General features: G+C 37.8%; 1 protein-coding gene across 1 annotated transcript; it reads right to left on the bottom strand.

Annotated features, from left to right (window-relative positions):
- Nucleotides 1-1,782: 1,782 nt before the first annotated feature.
- Nucleotides 1,783-3,700, bottom strand: LOC125179045 (the record flags this gene model as incomplete). Its single annotated transcript, XM_047884142.1, has 3 exons — nucleotides 3,360-3,700; nucleotides 2,521-2,631; nucleotides 1,783-1,974 (listed from the first exon to the last, which is right to left on the bottom strand). Coding segments are annotated over exons 1-3 (610 nt in total), but the record flags the coding sequence as incomplete, so codon positions are not given.
- Between the last annotated feature and the right edge of the window lie 13,959 nt (nucleotides 3,701-17,659).

The following is a 17,659-nucleotide window of genomic DNA, read 5'->3' on the forward strand; positions in this document are numbered from 1 at the left end:
TTTTATTCATTTTTAGTTTAGTCGAACTGATGATGGAGCTGGACTCCGAAACGTTTTCAATATCGATATGGTGAATTTTCTTGGCGTTTTCTTTGCTTTTAAATTCCTTGTCAAATCTTAATATAGAGCTCTTCTAAACATCCTAGAAACTTAAATTTGGTATACATGCTTATGCTGCCTAACAATTCAAGATTTGATCATTAAAAGTAATAATTAAAAAAAATTACGATTTTCAAATTGATGGTGTCTGTCATCAAAAAATCGAACCTTAATTTAAAGTACTTCAATAAATCAAACCTTAATTTGGAGCACTTTTGAAGATCATTGCAACTTGAAACTTGACTTGCATTTTTATGCTACCTAACAATTCAAGATTTGATCATCAGAAATAATAAGTTTATACCTAAAAATTGTTAAATAAATTAACTGACTTTTTACCACGTTTTTTATTATTACCACGTTTTTCTTGACGTTTCGTGTCTGTCTGTCATCAAAAATTCAAACCTTAATTTAGAGCACTTCTGAAGATCCTAGAAACTTGAAATTTGGCATGCATGCTTATGTTGCCTAACAATTCAAGATTTGATCATCAGTTATAATAATTAAAAATTTTTTTTTGGAAAAAAAATTAATAAAAAAAACACTAAAAATTCACGGTTTGGAATTGAGTTTTTTCTCAAACATCCACACTTGCCAACCCTGGAAATTGATTTGAATTGCTAAAATTGCTAACTAAAAAGTAGAAAATAAATATATATAAAAAATATTTTTATAAACCACATTTTTCTGGTTTTTACAAAATTAAAAGTAGTGAAATAAAACAAATAAAAAAACTTTTAAAACCACGTTTTCTTAACGGACAAAAAAGAAAAACATTTACTCTTACATAACATTACATAACATTTTACATAACTTAAATGTTATGTATGAGTAAATGTTTTTCTTTTTTGCCCGTTAAGAAAACGTGGTTTTTTAAAAGTTTTTTTATTTGTTTTATTTCACTACTTTTAGTATTCTAAAAAACAGAAAAACGTGGTTTTTTAAAATATTTTTTATATTTATTTATTTTTATTTATTCTACAATAGGTAAAGCCAATTCCTTGTCTGCGATTGGTAAGTTAAGCTCAACAAACTGTTAGTAATTGGCTGATGGAGTTAAAAATAATAACCGTTTTTAAATTTAAGACTATGCGTCAAGGCGCTCAGCCACGATAGTTGCCTATGGAGATTCTTAACTATGAATCGGTTCACTAACTCTCCTCATAAATAAGATACAAGTCTAAAATTTGGAATGCTATCCTGGCTAATTATTTTCAATTTGGAGACATTAAGATAAATGTATGTAAATTTTTTTTAACATTTTCGAGATGTACGTCGGTTTAAATATTAATTCTTCATTGATCGCTACCCCAAACATTTTTGAATTAGTCTTCTAGTATTATATATAATCACTTAGAGCCCAAAGGTAGGTGAAACTTCCGTAGATTAAAGCAAGACTTGACCTCTGGTTGTCATAAGGTGATTTTACACGGGGACAGTACTGGCGGCAAGTAGATAAGACAAATGCCAAATGTTCACCGCTTGGTGTCTATCCTTCAAATAAGCTTCGACACAAGACAAGTTTAAGGTGCCGCCGTGCCGGTACCTAGTCGTTACCGGCACGGCGGCACCTTAAACTTGACCGGTGTCTGCGCTCGAGCCAAGTTCGCCCAGTGTGCCGAGTTCAGAGTTGGAGCGTCCGTGAATGGGACATTTAAGGCCCATGAAGCCTTAATTTCTTACCGTAAGTCGCTGTAAGGTAGGCCACCAGAGCGAGGTAGTTGTCATGTGTGGTGGGGGATGCCACCTGCGCTCCAAGGGACTGGCAGTAAGCCCTCGCTGCGCACAGCGTCAGCGATGCTGTCTTGTTGAAGTACATGCAGCCGAACGGGTGTTGCACGAAGGGCGGAGTGCAGCTTGTCAGCGGCGGTACACCTTGGAATACAATACGAATTGTTCAACAGATATGAACGGAAATGAATATCAGAGTTCGGTTAATCACTCAGAAAACAAAAGAATCATATTGAATAAATAGTGTCTCACAAATGAACACAATACGTACAAATAGTGAGCAAACATAGCACTAATGATATTGATATACCATATTCCCGGGCCTAACTGGGTAAGGTGACCCACATAAGTGCACGCGCACAACAACTGAACTTACTGATGAATATAGTTTAGCTAGCTATATTTCTTTTAAACCCGATCGATTACGAAGCGCTCTCTCGCAAGTAGTTAGAGCGCAAATGAAACACATTTTCGTTCAAGCACTTCGGTGTGTTTGATTTTTTTTCGGCTCGAGCGATGATATTGCAACTTATATTTTATTATCATCCCATCCAATTTGAGAAACTTGATATATAGGCAGATTCATATCATATTCATAGGCAGAATATATACCTATGAACAAAACCTTTGGGTGGGATCGACTTAAAATTAAAGGCTTCGTTTCTATTTCTGATTCTCATTGGAACCTACCATTAGCTAGGTTGACCATGCCACGCTTGGTGCACGTCAGGTTCAGGTTCGGGCAGAAAGTTTCAGGTACCTTTTCTCCTTCGCGGAGAGTTTTGTTGTCGTGAGGGCAAACTGCGGAATTGCAAGAAACATTCCTGTTAGCTGAAGCTTCTTTCTCAATACATTACGCTCCGACATCAATAATTTGCATCTTTCAGTGTTAATGTGAGACTCTAAACTATGAACACGACTAAAACATTTTTATTTTAAAGACTACAAACACCAAACCTCATGTTTTCAGGACGCTAAGAACCGAATGCATTACATGCGTACAAAAATCACCACTTTTCTCCGTAAAATATGTACGTCCGAAAAACATCGAGACGAAGGCATGGGGAATAGTTTAAACGTGTTATGTGTAGTGTCTATTTACTATATCGAATTACAGAGAAGCTTTAAGATCACTTCAAATACATATGCCACGTATGGTATGGTAGTATGGTAGTTTCAAATTCGCACTTAGAAGTGAAAATGTCTGGACGACTAATTTCGGCTGGTCCGGGAAGATATGTAATTTTAATAGGTTTAACGGATGCACTTCTGCTCCAGAACCTACTTTCTTGAGAACAGCTGGCAAAGTATGGACACAATCAAGAGGACCGAATTGGTCATGTAGCTGGAATGAGTCAGAAAGACTTGATGAAAACGCGTCGCTTCTGACTGAATGAGAACTTATTTGCTAACTGTAAGTTCTTGGCAACAAACCATAACATGACATATATAGGAATATGATAGTTAATATATTTATATATGAAATAATCAAAGTTTCACTTAAAAGATAATAATTTTGTGATGCATACCGTGGGAATAGGAGCAGTTGTAACCTGGGGTTTGCTCTCCTTCAACGTCCGGTAGGTAAACGTGTCCGAAAACACAGCCTTTTGGTCCGAAGCAGAAGAGGTTCGCCTTTCCGTCATTAGTAGCTAAAATGCTACACAGAAGCTCCTGTTTAACATCAACATCAGAGACGTTGGAACTGCTCAGACCTGTGATATTTGCCGAGAAAGGTACCCATTTTCGTGGGATGTTTTCAGTTGATGCGCAGAAGTCAAGAAGTAGAATAAAGGTCACAGCCGCTACTGCGGCTCTCACCGACACCTTCAGCATGATCGACTCTACTCAATGGATCTTTATTTGTTATTTTAAGCAATAATCGAATAGTCTGCTGGTAGATAAGAAGAGAGTTATTGGCTTTCCGTTCAATTTAATTCCCTGCAGTAAAGGTATTATATTTAGATTTTGAACGGTTCTATTACACTATACATCATTTTATTTAATTTATTCGTCATAAAAATTCACTCTATACCTAATTTAAACCGAACCCAAAATTTAGTTTGTAGCTGAAATCAAATTCAATAACGAATTAGGACATACCAAGAGTACTTAAGATCCTATGTTTTCCACCAGGGTTCAGATTCATGTTTTGTGTGATACTAAACCGTGATGTAGAACAAGAGGACAAGATCGCGTTCAAGAATCTTTTACTGATTCAAACAGAATTTTGGTAACTTTTTCCAGTTCATCAAAAATTCTGGTATAATAATATATTTGAAGGTAAGTGTTTTTCATTCATCGATGATACAGCGTAAAAACTACTCTCTTTAAGGGTTCGAACTTTTCGTTTGAAAAAATTTTATAATTGAGCAGGAATTCTTTCAGTAAGTCGCGAATCACTGGAGGCATGGTTATATGATTTTTTGATGGGCCTTCTATATATGTAGGTTCAGAATTTAAAACGGGGAACTTTAATATAGAGCGTAATTTTTCACCAAAATTTTCTGTTGTGTGGTATGAATTCTGCAGTTATGGGGCCTGATTTTTTTGGAGCGAGGGTCTACTACACTTCTCCTGTCTGCTACAAATCTTATTATTTATATATAACGCACTTCTACCTGTCAAGTCGATCTGAAATATTGCACACTTGCGTAAAGTCGGAGACAATGCATGAACCAATTGACAGAATAAAAAAATATAAAAAATTGTTGAATTGTCAATGCATGACAGAAAATTGAAAATAAACAATTGACAGAACATTTTTTTACTGTTTAAAAATACAGTAAATAATCCATTGTACATATTTAACATCAGAGACACCGGCCTCTTTCTTTAGAGCTGTAGTCTTCAAAAAGTACTTTTTAAAAGCACATTATTATCATTACCGACATGCTATATCTGTTTTAGTTTAAGTTTTCTGTAAGGAAGAACATGACCAATGATCGTTATGTAAAACATGAAGTTTATGATTTCTAATAAGAAAACGAAAATATTTCTCCAAACAGCTCACGTTGAATATCAACATCGCCCTACCCATTTTATTATTACGATTATGTTTCTCAGGACTAATATCACACTCTTAACTTCTGTGGTCGCTACTGTTTCTCACCAGAGGCAGAGCGTATAAACTAGTTTCGAAAAAAATAAATTTGCATTTACAAAAAATACCAAAATAATAATATCTAGAAAAGTACAGCAGCGCGTTATAAATTCGCAAATTAGAATAAAATTTATAAAATCAACAAATTATGGGTGCATAGTAACCCCGTCTTTTAGAATTAACTGAGGCGAAATCCAAGTCCTGGCAAAATAAACTACGAGTTAATTAAGGCAGCAGAGGCCAGTGCCCTGACCTCGCGGCTGGCAAGGCACGACTGCCCCTCGGGCGCCTCTCCTCGCCTCACCGTACGGCTGCTGCGCCCCAAAGCCCGGTAGCTAAGGTTACTGGGCGACCTCAGCCATGTGAGATTAACGATAAATAATAATTAGGGAAATGTAATAAAATATTAAATCGCATAAAAATCTAAATAAACAGCAGCTTTTGACAACAAAGATAATTTAGGCGACTGCTGTCCCAGGATGTATCTACATTTGGTCTAATGTGAAGGGCCTACCGATTAGCTTAACTTCTATTAATACCAACAGCTCTTGAGGTATTCTTGTTACCGATAACATTCATTGTCATCAAATTGTGGAAAAATGCGATTTTACAGCATCCACATACACATTTTACAGCATCCACAGAAGCATTACTGGGGGACTAGTTTTTTCTCACTGTACTCGTATCTCGACACGGTCATGGAAGGGTTTCCGTTTAAATAAAACACTGAGTATTCACACTGTATTTAGTAAAACCTGTCCATACAATTGCGTTGTGCCGTGCTCATTAAAAAAATGAGTTTTTCAAAGTTATGTACTTGTGAGATTTTTACAGTTATTATACTTTTATTATATCGGCCATCGCTTTAATTTCGTCAGATTGGTACAGAGTGACGTGACTAGGTTCTCGCATGAATAGGTTACGGCGTATCGTACAGAGAGAGGGTTGTAATGAAACACTGATAAATTTCATATTAAATTGGAAAATTTAAGTTCACATCCTACGTTAACAAAAAATTTCTAGTACACGAAAAAGGAATCTGAACACAATCAAAATTGAGAACCTATCAGTTAACATCACTAAAACTTCTCTATTTACCAGAAACATTGATCCATAGCAGTTCCGTTGAGTCGTACGGCTGTCGTAAACGACCGCATAATGCACGCACACTGCACGCGTTGCGGCAGAATTTCCAGCGGCCGTACCGTGTCCGTCGCCGCTCATCCCCGCTGCCGCGGTCGTTCTTGCTCCATAGCCGTCGTGTCTCGCTGATCTATAGATGTCTCACGGTCAGTCTGGCCGTAGATTTCTTGTGGGTTTACTGCGGTTGATTGTTGTGACCGTATCGTTTCTTCTGACGAGAACTGTGACCGTACTGATGAATCTTCTAGTGACGGGCGTTATAATCGTGGTATACTATGCTCATGATTCTAAATTATATTTCATTAGGATTTATAAAAACGAACAGGGACCTTTTACTGACGTCCCGGACAAATTTACGGCAGGTCTCGCGGCAAATCTCCCAATTCTGTGAACAAGGAATATCTCCCAATGTAATGAACGTAGCTCGATGAAACTCGGTACACGTATTCATTGGGACCTAACGGTGGTGGTGTAAAATTTTAACTGCTCGTAAAATTTTTTGGAATTCCACCTTCATTTGTGTGAGTTATATGGTGAAACATGCCGAAGTTCACAGTGAGCATGATATTTATTCTAAACTACTGAACAGATTTGAACGAAACTTTGAATATCCAAACCAAACTTCCCAACGGTGATTTTTTTGCTCATGACATTTCATAGATTTTGCCGTCGTTCGCGAGTTTTTTCCATTTTTCCCTAAATCGTGATTTAAACAGCTATACTTGCCGAAATTCGAAGTGGTCAATACAAGTTTGAAATCGGGCTGAGAAATGACGGTCGCTTCTCCTTATATCTGTATAACTCGCGAACGAAAACAAACTAAAAAAATTTTCACGAGCTAAACATCAGAGGAGTTAGGTATTCATATGAGAAGCTTCGTTCAAATCTTTTCAGTATTTTAGAAGAAATGTCATGCTCACTGCGGATTTCGGCACATATTGCTGTTTTAATCACGAATGAGGGACAAATGGAGAAACTCACGAACGAAGGCAAAATCTAAAAAAATAGTCATGAGCTAAACATCACCGATGGGAGGTTAGGTTTATATATTCAAAGTTTCGTTCAGATCTGTAAAGCAGTTCACAAGAAATGTCTTGCTCACTACGAATTTCAGCGCGTATCGCCATATAGCTCATGAATGAAGGTGAAATTCCAAAAAATTTCACGAGCTAAATATCACTGTTAGGTCATAATGAATACGTGTACCAAGTTTCGTCGAGCTAAGATCATTACTTTGAGAGAAATTCCTTGTTCACTGAATTCAGAAAGAGCGGCCGCGAGTCCGGCCATAAATTTTTCCTAAACGTCTTTTACAGGAACTCAATCAGATCTGGGGACTCAAAAAATGCAATGACTGTGCCGAGAACCATTGACTCGGCGGATTAGAGGCGTCCAGGCCTATCGTATTGTAGGAATCCATTCACCTTGCAGCCGCCTTAGACAGATGAACTATCATCGTGTCCGTAGTCACTCGCAATTTTGTTTCGTTTAAGCTCCCTTTGAAAAACCAACGTAAGTTACGTTTAGTTGCCAAGCATTTTGAATCATTTACCTATTGTTCACTATTTTCCTCTACGTTCCAATTTGCTTTGTTCTTGATTAGTCATTTGTCAAAATTTTATTGAAAATGTCTATTGTTTTCGTCTTTGTATTTTGTTTTCCTGCTCTCGGGGCAGTCCAATGATTTATTAAGTAAATTCCACCAGCTACAAACGCTGCACATTTTTTACCCCAAGCCAAAGTGGAGTAAATCGAAAATCAGAGTACCAATGGACATTTTTATTTCTTCAATGACGTTTCGAATGTATCAATCATTCATTATCAAGTTACAAGACGCATTGAGTGATGGAATTTGGATCGACATAAGTATAAAATCATGAAATAGGATACTTCTTAAAAAATCAAATTGGTAGAAATAATCACAAAATTACAAAAGTATGCAGATAATCAAAAATTAAAACACCGAAAATTACTCCGAAAACAGCCTCAACGTTCTGACAAATCCAGTAGCTTGTAGGTTGATGGCTGGGGTCCTATCCTTAATGATGAGGGCCTCAGCTATCGCGAGTCGGTTGGCGTCGGGGCATCTCACGACGACGCTGGTGCATTCTTCCAGCACCGTACGAGTGATGGTCTCGTTGTGGGCTTCCATCAGGTGGTTCCTTGGTCCACCAGACTGAAGGTGGCACGTGAGACGTCGGCTTAATGTCATAGTTGTGAGCCCGATGTAGTCCATATCGAGGAGTAGTCCACAACCTTCTCTATCGCAAGAAAATGTATTGACTACATTGTTGTCTTGGTTCTATCCAGTTCTGTAAATAAAGTAAAAAGTTCACTCATTCATCAATATGGAAGTGCACAAAAAGTTTTAAAATGTTTCTGCACGAACTCGGATTCCATTTTGAACAAAAGAAATGAACTGTTAACTGTGATCGCAAAAGAGTGTATTGACATTATTTGTATTACAGAGACACTCCCTAAAAATCACGGGGGCGGCTGGGGGGTGGGTGGTTTTGAATTGTTACTGTTGAATATCAGCTGCCTGGTTTTGATTGTTTTTATAACTGAAACGAGGAGCAGTGCAGTACGGTGTAGCTCTGTGGGTTAGAACCTTTTATGGGGCCCAACAAGTTAAGTTATCAGCAGAGCACCAATCAGCTAGAAAATCAGTGTGGTGCGAACTTACTCTAAAAACCAGGGATAGCCTCATTATAGGTGTGTATAGATCACAGTTTCTCTGATAACGATAAAGTACTGAACAGTGTTCTACCGAGCATGACTTTCTGCAGGTCACATACGTTAATCGTTGGTGACTTTAACCAAACAGAAATAAATTGGGCAGATGGATCCTCTCCAAGGGATGCGAATCACCCTTCATCCTTGTTCATGGAGTCTGTGAGAGACTCATTTTTATTCCAGCACATCACCGAGTTAACCCATTTTAGAGGTAATTAGACTCCAAATATTCTAGACCTAATGTTTATCAGTGAAGAATCAATGGCAGATGAGCTTCGCCACGAGGCTCCGTTCGGCAAAAGTCACCACCATTCACTGTTCTTCAGAATTAAGTGCTATACAGAAAAGACACCTCGGAAGCGTGAACGTTTCTACTTTGCGAAAGGCGACTATGTTAAACTTCGTGAATCAGCGAAAGCAGCGAACATTTCGGACAGTATTAGGGACATGAATGCGGCTGAGTCGTGGTCATTCAGCAGGAACATGGTAATGTCTGAAGTTGATGCGTATGTACCTAAGATAAAGCTCAGTGGAGTCAGAAAAACACAGTGGTTGAACAATACGGTTAAGAGGCCGGTGGAGCGGCCGCCAGGCGCGTTAATCCCTATGAGGGTTCTTAACAATGAAGGCAACCAATAACTCTCCTCCTAAATAAGATACAAGTCTGAAATTTGGAATGGTGATCTGGCTAATTATTTATGTACAGGTAACCAGACAGCGCACCGCTGGCAGTGAAACACAGTGTAACACAGAACGTATACTGGCAAGCGTGAACGAGGTTCAGCAGTCTGCATATGACGAGTATAGAAGGCATACTGACAACGATGTCAGGCACATCGCATATCAGCTATTATTCGCTCTATTATGGTTCCATAGAAAGTTGTGCACCTTAACTCTACACAGGCTGTACTTGCGAGGTCGGCAATTAGTATGAAATTAAACAGTCAATAAATTACTGCCGCTGAGCGGACGCTGCCCTCGTATATCTGCCACACGCTGACCTTACCAAGGGCTAATTTAACCCCTAATGTTGTTTTAATTTAAACCCTAATATTGCTTTAATTTAACCCCTAATGTTGTTTTTATTTTAACCCCTAATTTTGCTTTAATTTAACCCCTAATGTTGCTTTAATTTAACCCCTAATATTGCTTTAATTTAACCTCTAATGTTGTATTAATCTAACCCCTCATGTTGCTTTATTTTAACCCTCAATTTTATTTTAATTTGACCTCTAATGTTGCTTTAATTTAACCCCTAATGTTGCTTTAATTTAACCTCTAATGTTGTTTTAATTTAACCCCTAATGTTGCTTTAATTTAACCCCTAAGATTGCTGTATTTTAACCCCTAAAATTGCTTTAATTTATCCCCTAATGTTTTTTTTATTTAAGCCCCTAATGTTGTTTTAGTTTAACCCCTAATGTTGGTTTAATTTAACCCCTAATGTTGTTTTAGTTTAACCCCTTATGTTGATTTAGTTAACCCCTAATGTTTCTTCAACCTAACCCCCTAATGTTGTTAAACTTAACCCCCTAATGTTTTAATTTAACCCCTAATTTTTTAATCCCTATGTTGTTCTAATTTAACTTAAATGTTGGTTTAATTTAACCCCTAATGTTGTTTCAATTTAGCCCATAATATTATTTTAATTTAACCCCTAATTGTCTTGTGAAAGCTGCTCACATACAGTGTACTGGGTACCTGACCATCTACTTAATAATCATGAAATTTCCGCTCACTAGTCACAAAATGATCTATAATTTTCGATCAAGTGGAAAATTGGAGGCTGATTGAAATTTTTAAAGAACGAAAAAAGTTTGGAGTTTCATTTTCGTGATATTGGCTTTTAATTGGAATATTAACCGATAATCAAGATATCAAGCCGTGTCATCGACAGTTCACACCCATGCAAATTTATGATAAGTGTGGCAGCGACGCACGAGAGCGGGCGGACTTGGACCTGACATGTCACATGAGCAATAAAAAGATTCTGCCGTAAATATGTTGCCAGCGACTTCATTATAATTAATCTGTAATCAAGAACTCACTGCCAGATGACAACTAAAATGATGTTAAGTACTTGCTTGTTTGAAATGCTCTTCGCCGTCCAATAGTCAGTACCATGCATGAAAATAATATACTAACTTTATGTCGGACTAAGTAGAGACGACCTGAATCTGGTATGTGTTATTGCTGCTGCGGTATACAGAAAAGTCATCTTTTAGTGAACATTTATTTTATTTGTATTTGACACTCGGTATTTTACATTCCCCGAATTTAGGCCACAACTTCATACCATTGGAAACGGACAAGGTCACCCCAGAGAATTTCTTGTACTATTTCTTCACTTGATTTCTGTAACAATTATTTACTGAAGTTAATATGTCATCTGAATATATCATAATGAATTACTCGTATAAGTTTAATGCAAATGCCAGTTGCCTACGAAACATTCATGACTCTTTAGATCCAAAAAATTAACAGTCCGCTATTCTGGTATCAACCAAAACCAACCAGTTTTGACCAGTGGATCAAAATTCGCAGTCTCAGGAAAACGCATACTTTCATCCAATCGACTTTTGGGTGCGTCGCGCCCGCATTTTTGGCCGCGGCCAATAAAGGCCACACGGCGAGCAATGCGTGGCTAGGGCCGGACCCCAGGCCATAAATATTTGATTTAGCGAAGAATTTCTCGTTGAGTTGCCGGATTATTTTGATGCTGAATCGCACGCCAAATTCAGCGAGAATTATTCTCGATAAGAGCGGCCTGTGATGAACCAATGAGTCCGAATCAATATCCAATTACAAGTAATTGAAGTAAAGAAGCCGGTCCAGCCAGATACCAACTTCGGCCACGCCGAACCCAGCGATGATATATACATCAGGTTTCTAATCACTCAGCGTCACGGAGCAGATATTTACATTACTTGTCGTCACGGAGCAGATATTTACATTACTTGTCGTCACGGAGCAGATATTTACATTACTTGTCGTCACGGAGCAGATGTTCACGTCATCCTAAGTTTGGCAAACGACTCGTCAACGCCTCATCAGCGGTAGTGGCGCTGCTATTTATTATCCAGCAAATCCAGGGCAGGGTGGCCCAGTTGTTACAGTTCAGAGTACCAAGATTGGCGAAGAGAGGTGCTGGTTCGATCCCAGCTCTGTGCGCCAGTTTCTGGTCAGAATCGGCGAGGAGGTCGGGCGGTTAAGCACAGCAGAATTTGTAGCAGTGAGTTGCGAGTTCGAGACCGCAAAATGCTGTGAATGTTCTGTGATGTTAAGAATCGGCGACAGGCCTACCGCCTAACTAACGCTGAAACCGCTAATGTTATTATTATGAATCGAAATCTATTCCAGTCAGCAGGCTGACCGAGGACTTCTCTGAGGAAGAGATAGTCTAGTTTCTTAGGTCCCTGTCTTTAGTGATTGATAAAATTTTTTCATGTGTTTTCGAAAGCTTAAATAATTTATTTCAGTTAATAACATTTTTCCAGGATGCGATCAAGGTTAGAACAAGATGGAGTGAATATCTGTCGTACAGCATGTGGTTCGTGCTGTGTGAATATCTATCGTAACAATGATATCGTAACTAATAATATTATTTTTCAAACTGGGAGAAAAATCTAAATGTTTTGACATTCAGGCTTATTTACTAACCTTGCTACATTGGACGTAACAGGACCAGATTAGATTGGAAAGAGTGAGCCTGAAATTAAGTGATAAATTTCTCTTTCATCTACGTCATTAAAAGTTTGTCATTCAGAGCCTTATTAATTTTCATGCGCTGAAGGCTTGGCTAATTGGCTGCCATAACATTTATCAGTTCTCTGCCGATGCATACATTCAGTCAGTTGGGTATCCTACTTACCATCACCGAGCAATTCCATCCTACCCAGTCAGGTTAGCGCGCTGGTTGTACTTACAGATTGTCACATGTAACCTCGTGAGAAACGCCAGGTTTAACTGCTGTTGTGGTGTGGCTAATTTATACATATGTATGTCATTCAGCAAGCAGCTCAGTCTGGCCTTGCTTGAGATATCCCAATCTTCGAATTTGATCGAATTTGATTTCTGATATTTTTCGATCAAAACCGTGTTTTATAACACCGTCCTCCGCAATAAGAAAACGTTGCATTTATGAAAAGTTACATTCTTCGTCTTATCTTTATTTGTGCCTTTTATTTCGTTCTCTCTATAATATCGTTCTTCATCTTCTCTTTAGTTGTGCCTTTTATTTAGTTCTCTGAAGAATATATTTCTTCATCTCATCTTCAGTTCTGCCTTTTATTTAGTTCCCTCAATAATAATTTTCTTTCGCCACGGTTTCTTGCGCCTTCTAGTTTTCTCAGTTCATGACAAGGTATAACTCATACAATTTACTCGATGTCAATGAGCTGGGAACAAGAACCATAATTTGTGCGTTGGACTTTTTTCGTCGTTAATATATAAAATCTAATACATGTGTATTTTCAATCCTATGAACATGTGCCTGCTTCTTTATTGCCTGCTTTTAATTCATGTTCAGAAATGAAGCTTCGGACTTCATATTATTAGCGTCTGAAAACAGAAAAATATTGTTGTCCTGAATGTCTCTGCATCGAGTTTGTATGCATTCCTAATATTAATTATGTACCATGTGAAAATAATAATAAAAACATTGTTAATTCAATTGTTTTGAAGAAATGCTATATATATTGTTATATATGCATACAATTGCTTGTGAGATATGCTTATAAAAACATTGCCGTACCGCAGAGACCAATAATATAGGGAGGCCTTGCTCGTGTACCTCTAGCAACGAGTGTCTCTAAGCAACGTGTCGTCAGGCTATACATACAAATACAACTTTTCCTAAGGCGAATAATACAACTTTTCCTGATGTTAATTTGTGCTCAAAATGTCATGGACCCTTGTCAGTAGCTTGCTTGGTCCTTCGATATTGAAGACATTTTGTTCTCGACATTGTTCGCGGTATTGAAGACATTTTGTTTTGATATTGACATTTTGTTCAAGATATAGAAGACATTTTGTTTGCTAGTTAGATGTAATATATGTTCGCAACAACACATCATTTTAAGTGAAACTTACTCGTTCTCGCACGACCAATAAATCGGACGATTTAGTAAGAGATTCGTACCAAATCTTCGTACCCTCGCTTGGCATTCTATCACAAACTAATATTTCTTTCTCTCGCTTGTCATCAGAGAACAGATCTGAAATAAAGTTTCTTACAGAACCATGCTCAACGAGGTCAGTTAGTTCTTATGTTCGATCTCTAGAAACTTTCTCGAGCTCCAATAATGAAAGTTTAGTATTGGATCGAAGTCAAACCTCGTCCATAGAAAACTACGATTAGCATTAGCAATGTAACTGCTTCAAACTGATGCAGGGTGGTGTGACGGCCGAAAGTTATAAGATGAAACCTATCAAGCACTTCCAATGAATAAATCGGTAATCAAAAGCATTTGAAGCACGTATTTTCGAGTTTTTCTTGCAATCGATAATAGCCTAAAAAACATTTTAAATTATTGTAATTTTTAATTTCGATCAGACATCAAAAGTATCTTAATTTTACGCAAGAGATCAGATACAACATGCGAATACCTTGTCAAGAGTATAGAATTCCTGAAACTTGTCGCTTATTAGTAATATGGATAGCAGGTAATCTAAGCGGCTGCGTGTATATGGGATGCTCTGGATATATAGTGAAATGTTCGATACTTTTCCCGTAGATTTTCATAGATTGCGGGAAAATGAGGGAAATCATGGACAAAAAAATGACTTTAAAATACTTCGAGACAATTATAAAACAGTAAATCACATTTAAAAAGCAGGCGAAAGTTGCAGTTTGATGCTTATTTGCCTGTACATGATTCCGATATAGAAGAACAGGATGTGTGCAGCGCTACAACTAGTTAAAACTGCCAGCATCATACTGCCTGTATCCGCTGAGAAGATATCATTTTTACTGGACCAATCCATGTTCGCCTCATAGATGGGTCACGTGGCGAAAAAAAATTTTTATTCGAGTAAGACGACGTTCAGAAATTCGGATTACTACATCAACTTCCCATTCATAAAACAGGCATCGCTTCGTTCCAATATTCAATCAGGAATTTAAGCGAGTCCTTGAATAACCATTTTTCAGAGTTAAAGAAATGTGAGTTTTGCATTTATTATCGTACCAATTAGAGCAATAACTGCGTCCAATTGCAGGAATAGCACAAATTCAAAATTTATAAGCCAAAAAGTTACAAACAAAATTCACTGTATCTTCAGGAAAACATTTCAGTGTCTCGAAAATTCTAGACTGCCATTATGGTTGCTACACTCGAACATATATAAGCGAAATTAAAACCCAAATCTAAAAATAAATTACAGACAAAGAAGTGTAGCGAACTTTTCTTGGCTCTAGAAGTTCAAGTGAATTTGCGACTTGAGCAAATGAGTGACATTAATACTTTTATTAGGACAAAGCTGTTGTATTTAAAACGACCGTATTTTCAAGTAAACTTGAACAATGGAATAACGCTAGAAAGTTGAGTTTATATTCAACTTATAATCCAACTTGAGTTTATACCTAACACTTGCAGGAGCCTGTACTTACCAAGTAATATTTGTAAACCTTCATGCATTATCTCCCAGGTGATCGCCGCTACTGAAGAAGTTTATTGAATAGATGAGGTGGCATTGAAGTCGCTCGGTAAGTCAAGACATCACGCAATTAAACCTGGTGCGCTTTTTATACATTGAAACAAGATTATTCATATAATTTAGTATTATTGTTTGATGTAAATGGAGGTACGTTGCCATGAAGTGTAGTATTTAAAAATGTCTATCATACTAAACAAATTTTTCCGCAATAAATGTTTTCTTTCGTGCACTTTATTTGGAACATATAAGGATGTTTTTCTGCCTTCCGTGAGTAATAATGAAATATCACCTGGCTTTCAAACAGCAATTTCGTTCAGTCATACATGCAAAAAATTTCTTCAAATGAATGAACGAGAAAATTTTCTAAACATATAATACATTAAAACTCTAAATTGAGAAGTTCTGGAAGAAAAGCTTTCTAGTGGTAATCAAATTTAAAAATGTGCTACATTTATCTTGCAAAAATGCAATTTGTCGCTGAAATGAATACCTAAATGAAAGGTTTTCACTTGTGGTATCGTTGCAACGGGCGTGTAATATCTTCGTTCGGTTGTTCTTAATACCAACCCTTCCTGATATCTACAGGAATATATATCGAATTAAACAGCATTCCATTAGTAAACATAATAAATATGATTAATGGGACAGAAAGCATCTCTGAAAAGAATGACTTCAGACAGTAACGGGAGCTCAGCGTGAAGAAATATGATAAAACAAACGTCATTTCGTTGTCAAAACTTTCACAGTGACAGCGTACATTTGACTAACAGCTGTTTATAAATGCTTTCCAAAGATAAGTGTTTAAAAAAAGCGTTTGCCCGGTACAGTGCAATATGGTCTCTTTATCTAGAAAGAATACATTTTAAAAAGGTAATAAAAAGAATTAAAAATAATCAACCGATACTAATTTCTTGAGGCAATCAGCGCAAGCACCGGTTCTAGTTTCCTAATACATTATTAATCGCAGTCTGGATATCTGATATTGTGTCTATTCACCAAGAACTACTTGGACGATGATGAACGACTTTACCGTAAACGAAGATTCCATCCAAACCCTATCATTCATTATTCTTTAATTTATAAATGCAATGCAAATATTTGAAACTAATTAACCTGTCATTCTACAACCTTTAGTGCTTGAAAAAGGAATTCGAGCTCTCTACCAGGTAGAGAAATTTTCTGGACGAGTTCAGCGAGGCCTTGGAACGCCTTGGTTGTATATAACGGCCTGAAATAATTGGTATCAGAACGGTTGTATATAACGGCCTGAATTAGCACTGACACATACCTAAAATCTGCAATTCGCCACTAGGAGTAAGCAATCTCGTGCGTGCCGCTGCTAAAACAGGCCTAGGTCGTAGCTGTAAGAAATCATTATAAGCTAAAAGGCTAACGTCAGCTCCTGTGTATTTTAAAATTCACTCTAATCTTGGTAGACGAGTCACAAAATAAATTCAACTCTACTAGCCACTGCTCTGAATTCTTAATGTTACATTCACCAAGGAAGAAGCTGTCGTCACTGTAGTCTTCTGGAGCCTGTGACGCGTTGGTGGCTTCCAGAATTTGGCCACTTGACTTCGAACCTTTGCTGCCCTCCTCTTGACGGCTTCTCGTTGCAAGATTCGTGTCTTTACACATTCTAGTGAAATGGTTAAATTTGCCACAGTTATCGCACTTTTTCCCGTACGCGGCGCATTTACCTCTACCATGGCTAAACCCACAGTAGGAACATCCTCGGACGTCGCTTCCTAGTTGATGCGCGGATGGCCGCACACGATGTGACGATTGCTGCTCACTGGTTTACGATTGCCGCTGACTACGCAGACATATTCGGCGGGCTTTTCTCCCTTCTCCGCGCGTCGACCGACTTTGACGTCACAGAAAGACCGAGTGAATTCCATGACCAGATCCGAAGTGTATTTATCCCGGTTGCTCAAGTAAAGATGTTCGAGTTTCTCCACAAGTTTATCGTCGGCTATCCCGGCGACGAACTGATCACGAATTCGTTCCTTTTTTGTCGCTCCAAATTCGCAATCTCCAGCCAATACGAAGAGGGCTCTTAAATAATTCTCCTCCGTCTCACCGGTCTCCTGATTCCTACGCTGGAACTGTCGCCTCAGCCGAATAATATTCAGTTTAGGCTTAAAATACTCGTCGAATTTACCGAGGACCTTCTCAAAGCTCTTCTCC

The sequence above is a fragment of the Hyalella azteca genome, unplaced genomic scaffold (genome assembly GCF_000764305.2).
Source record: "Hyalella azteca isolate HAZT.00-mixed unplaced genomic scaffold, Hazt_2.0.2 contig14682, whole genome shotgun sequence".
Taxonomy (NCBI): Eukaryota; Metazoa; Arthropoda; class Malacostraca; order Amphipoda; family Hyalellidae; genus Hyalella; species Hyalella azteca.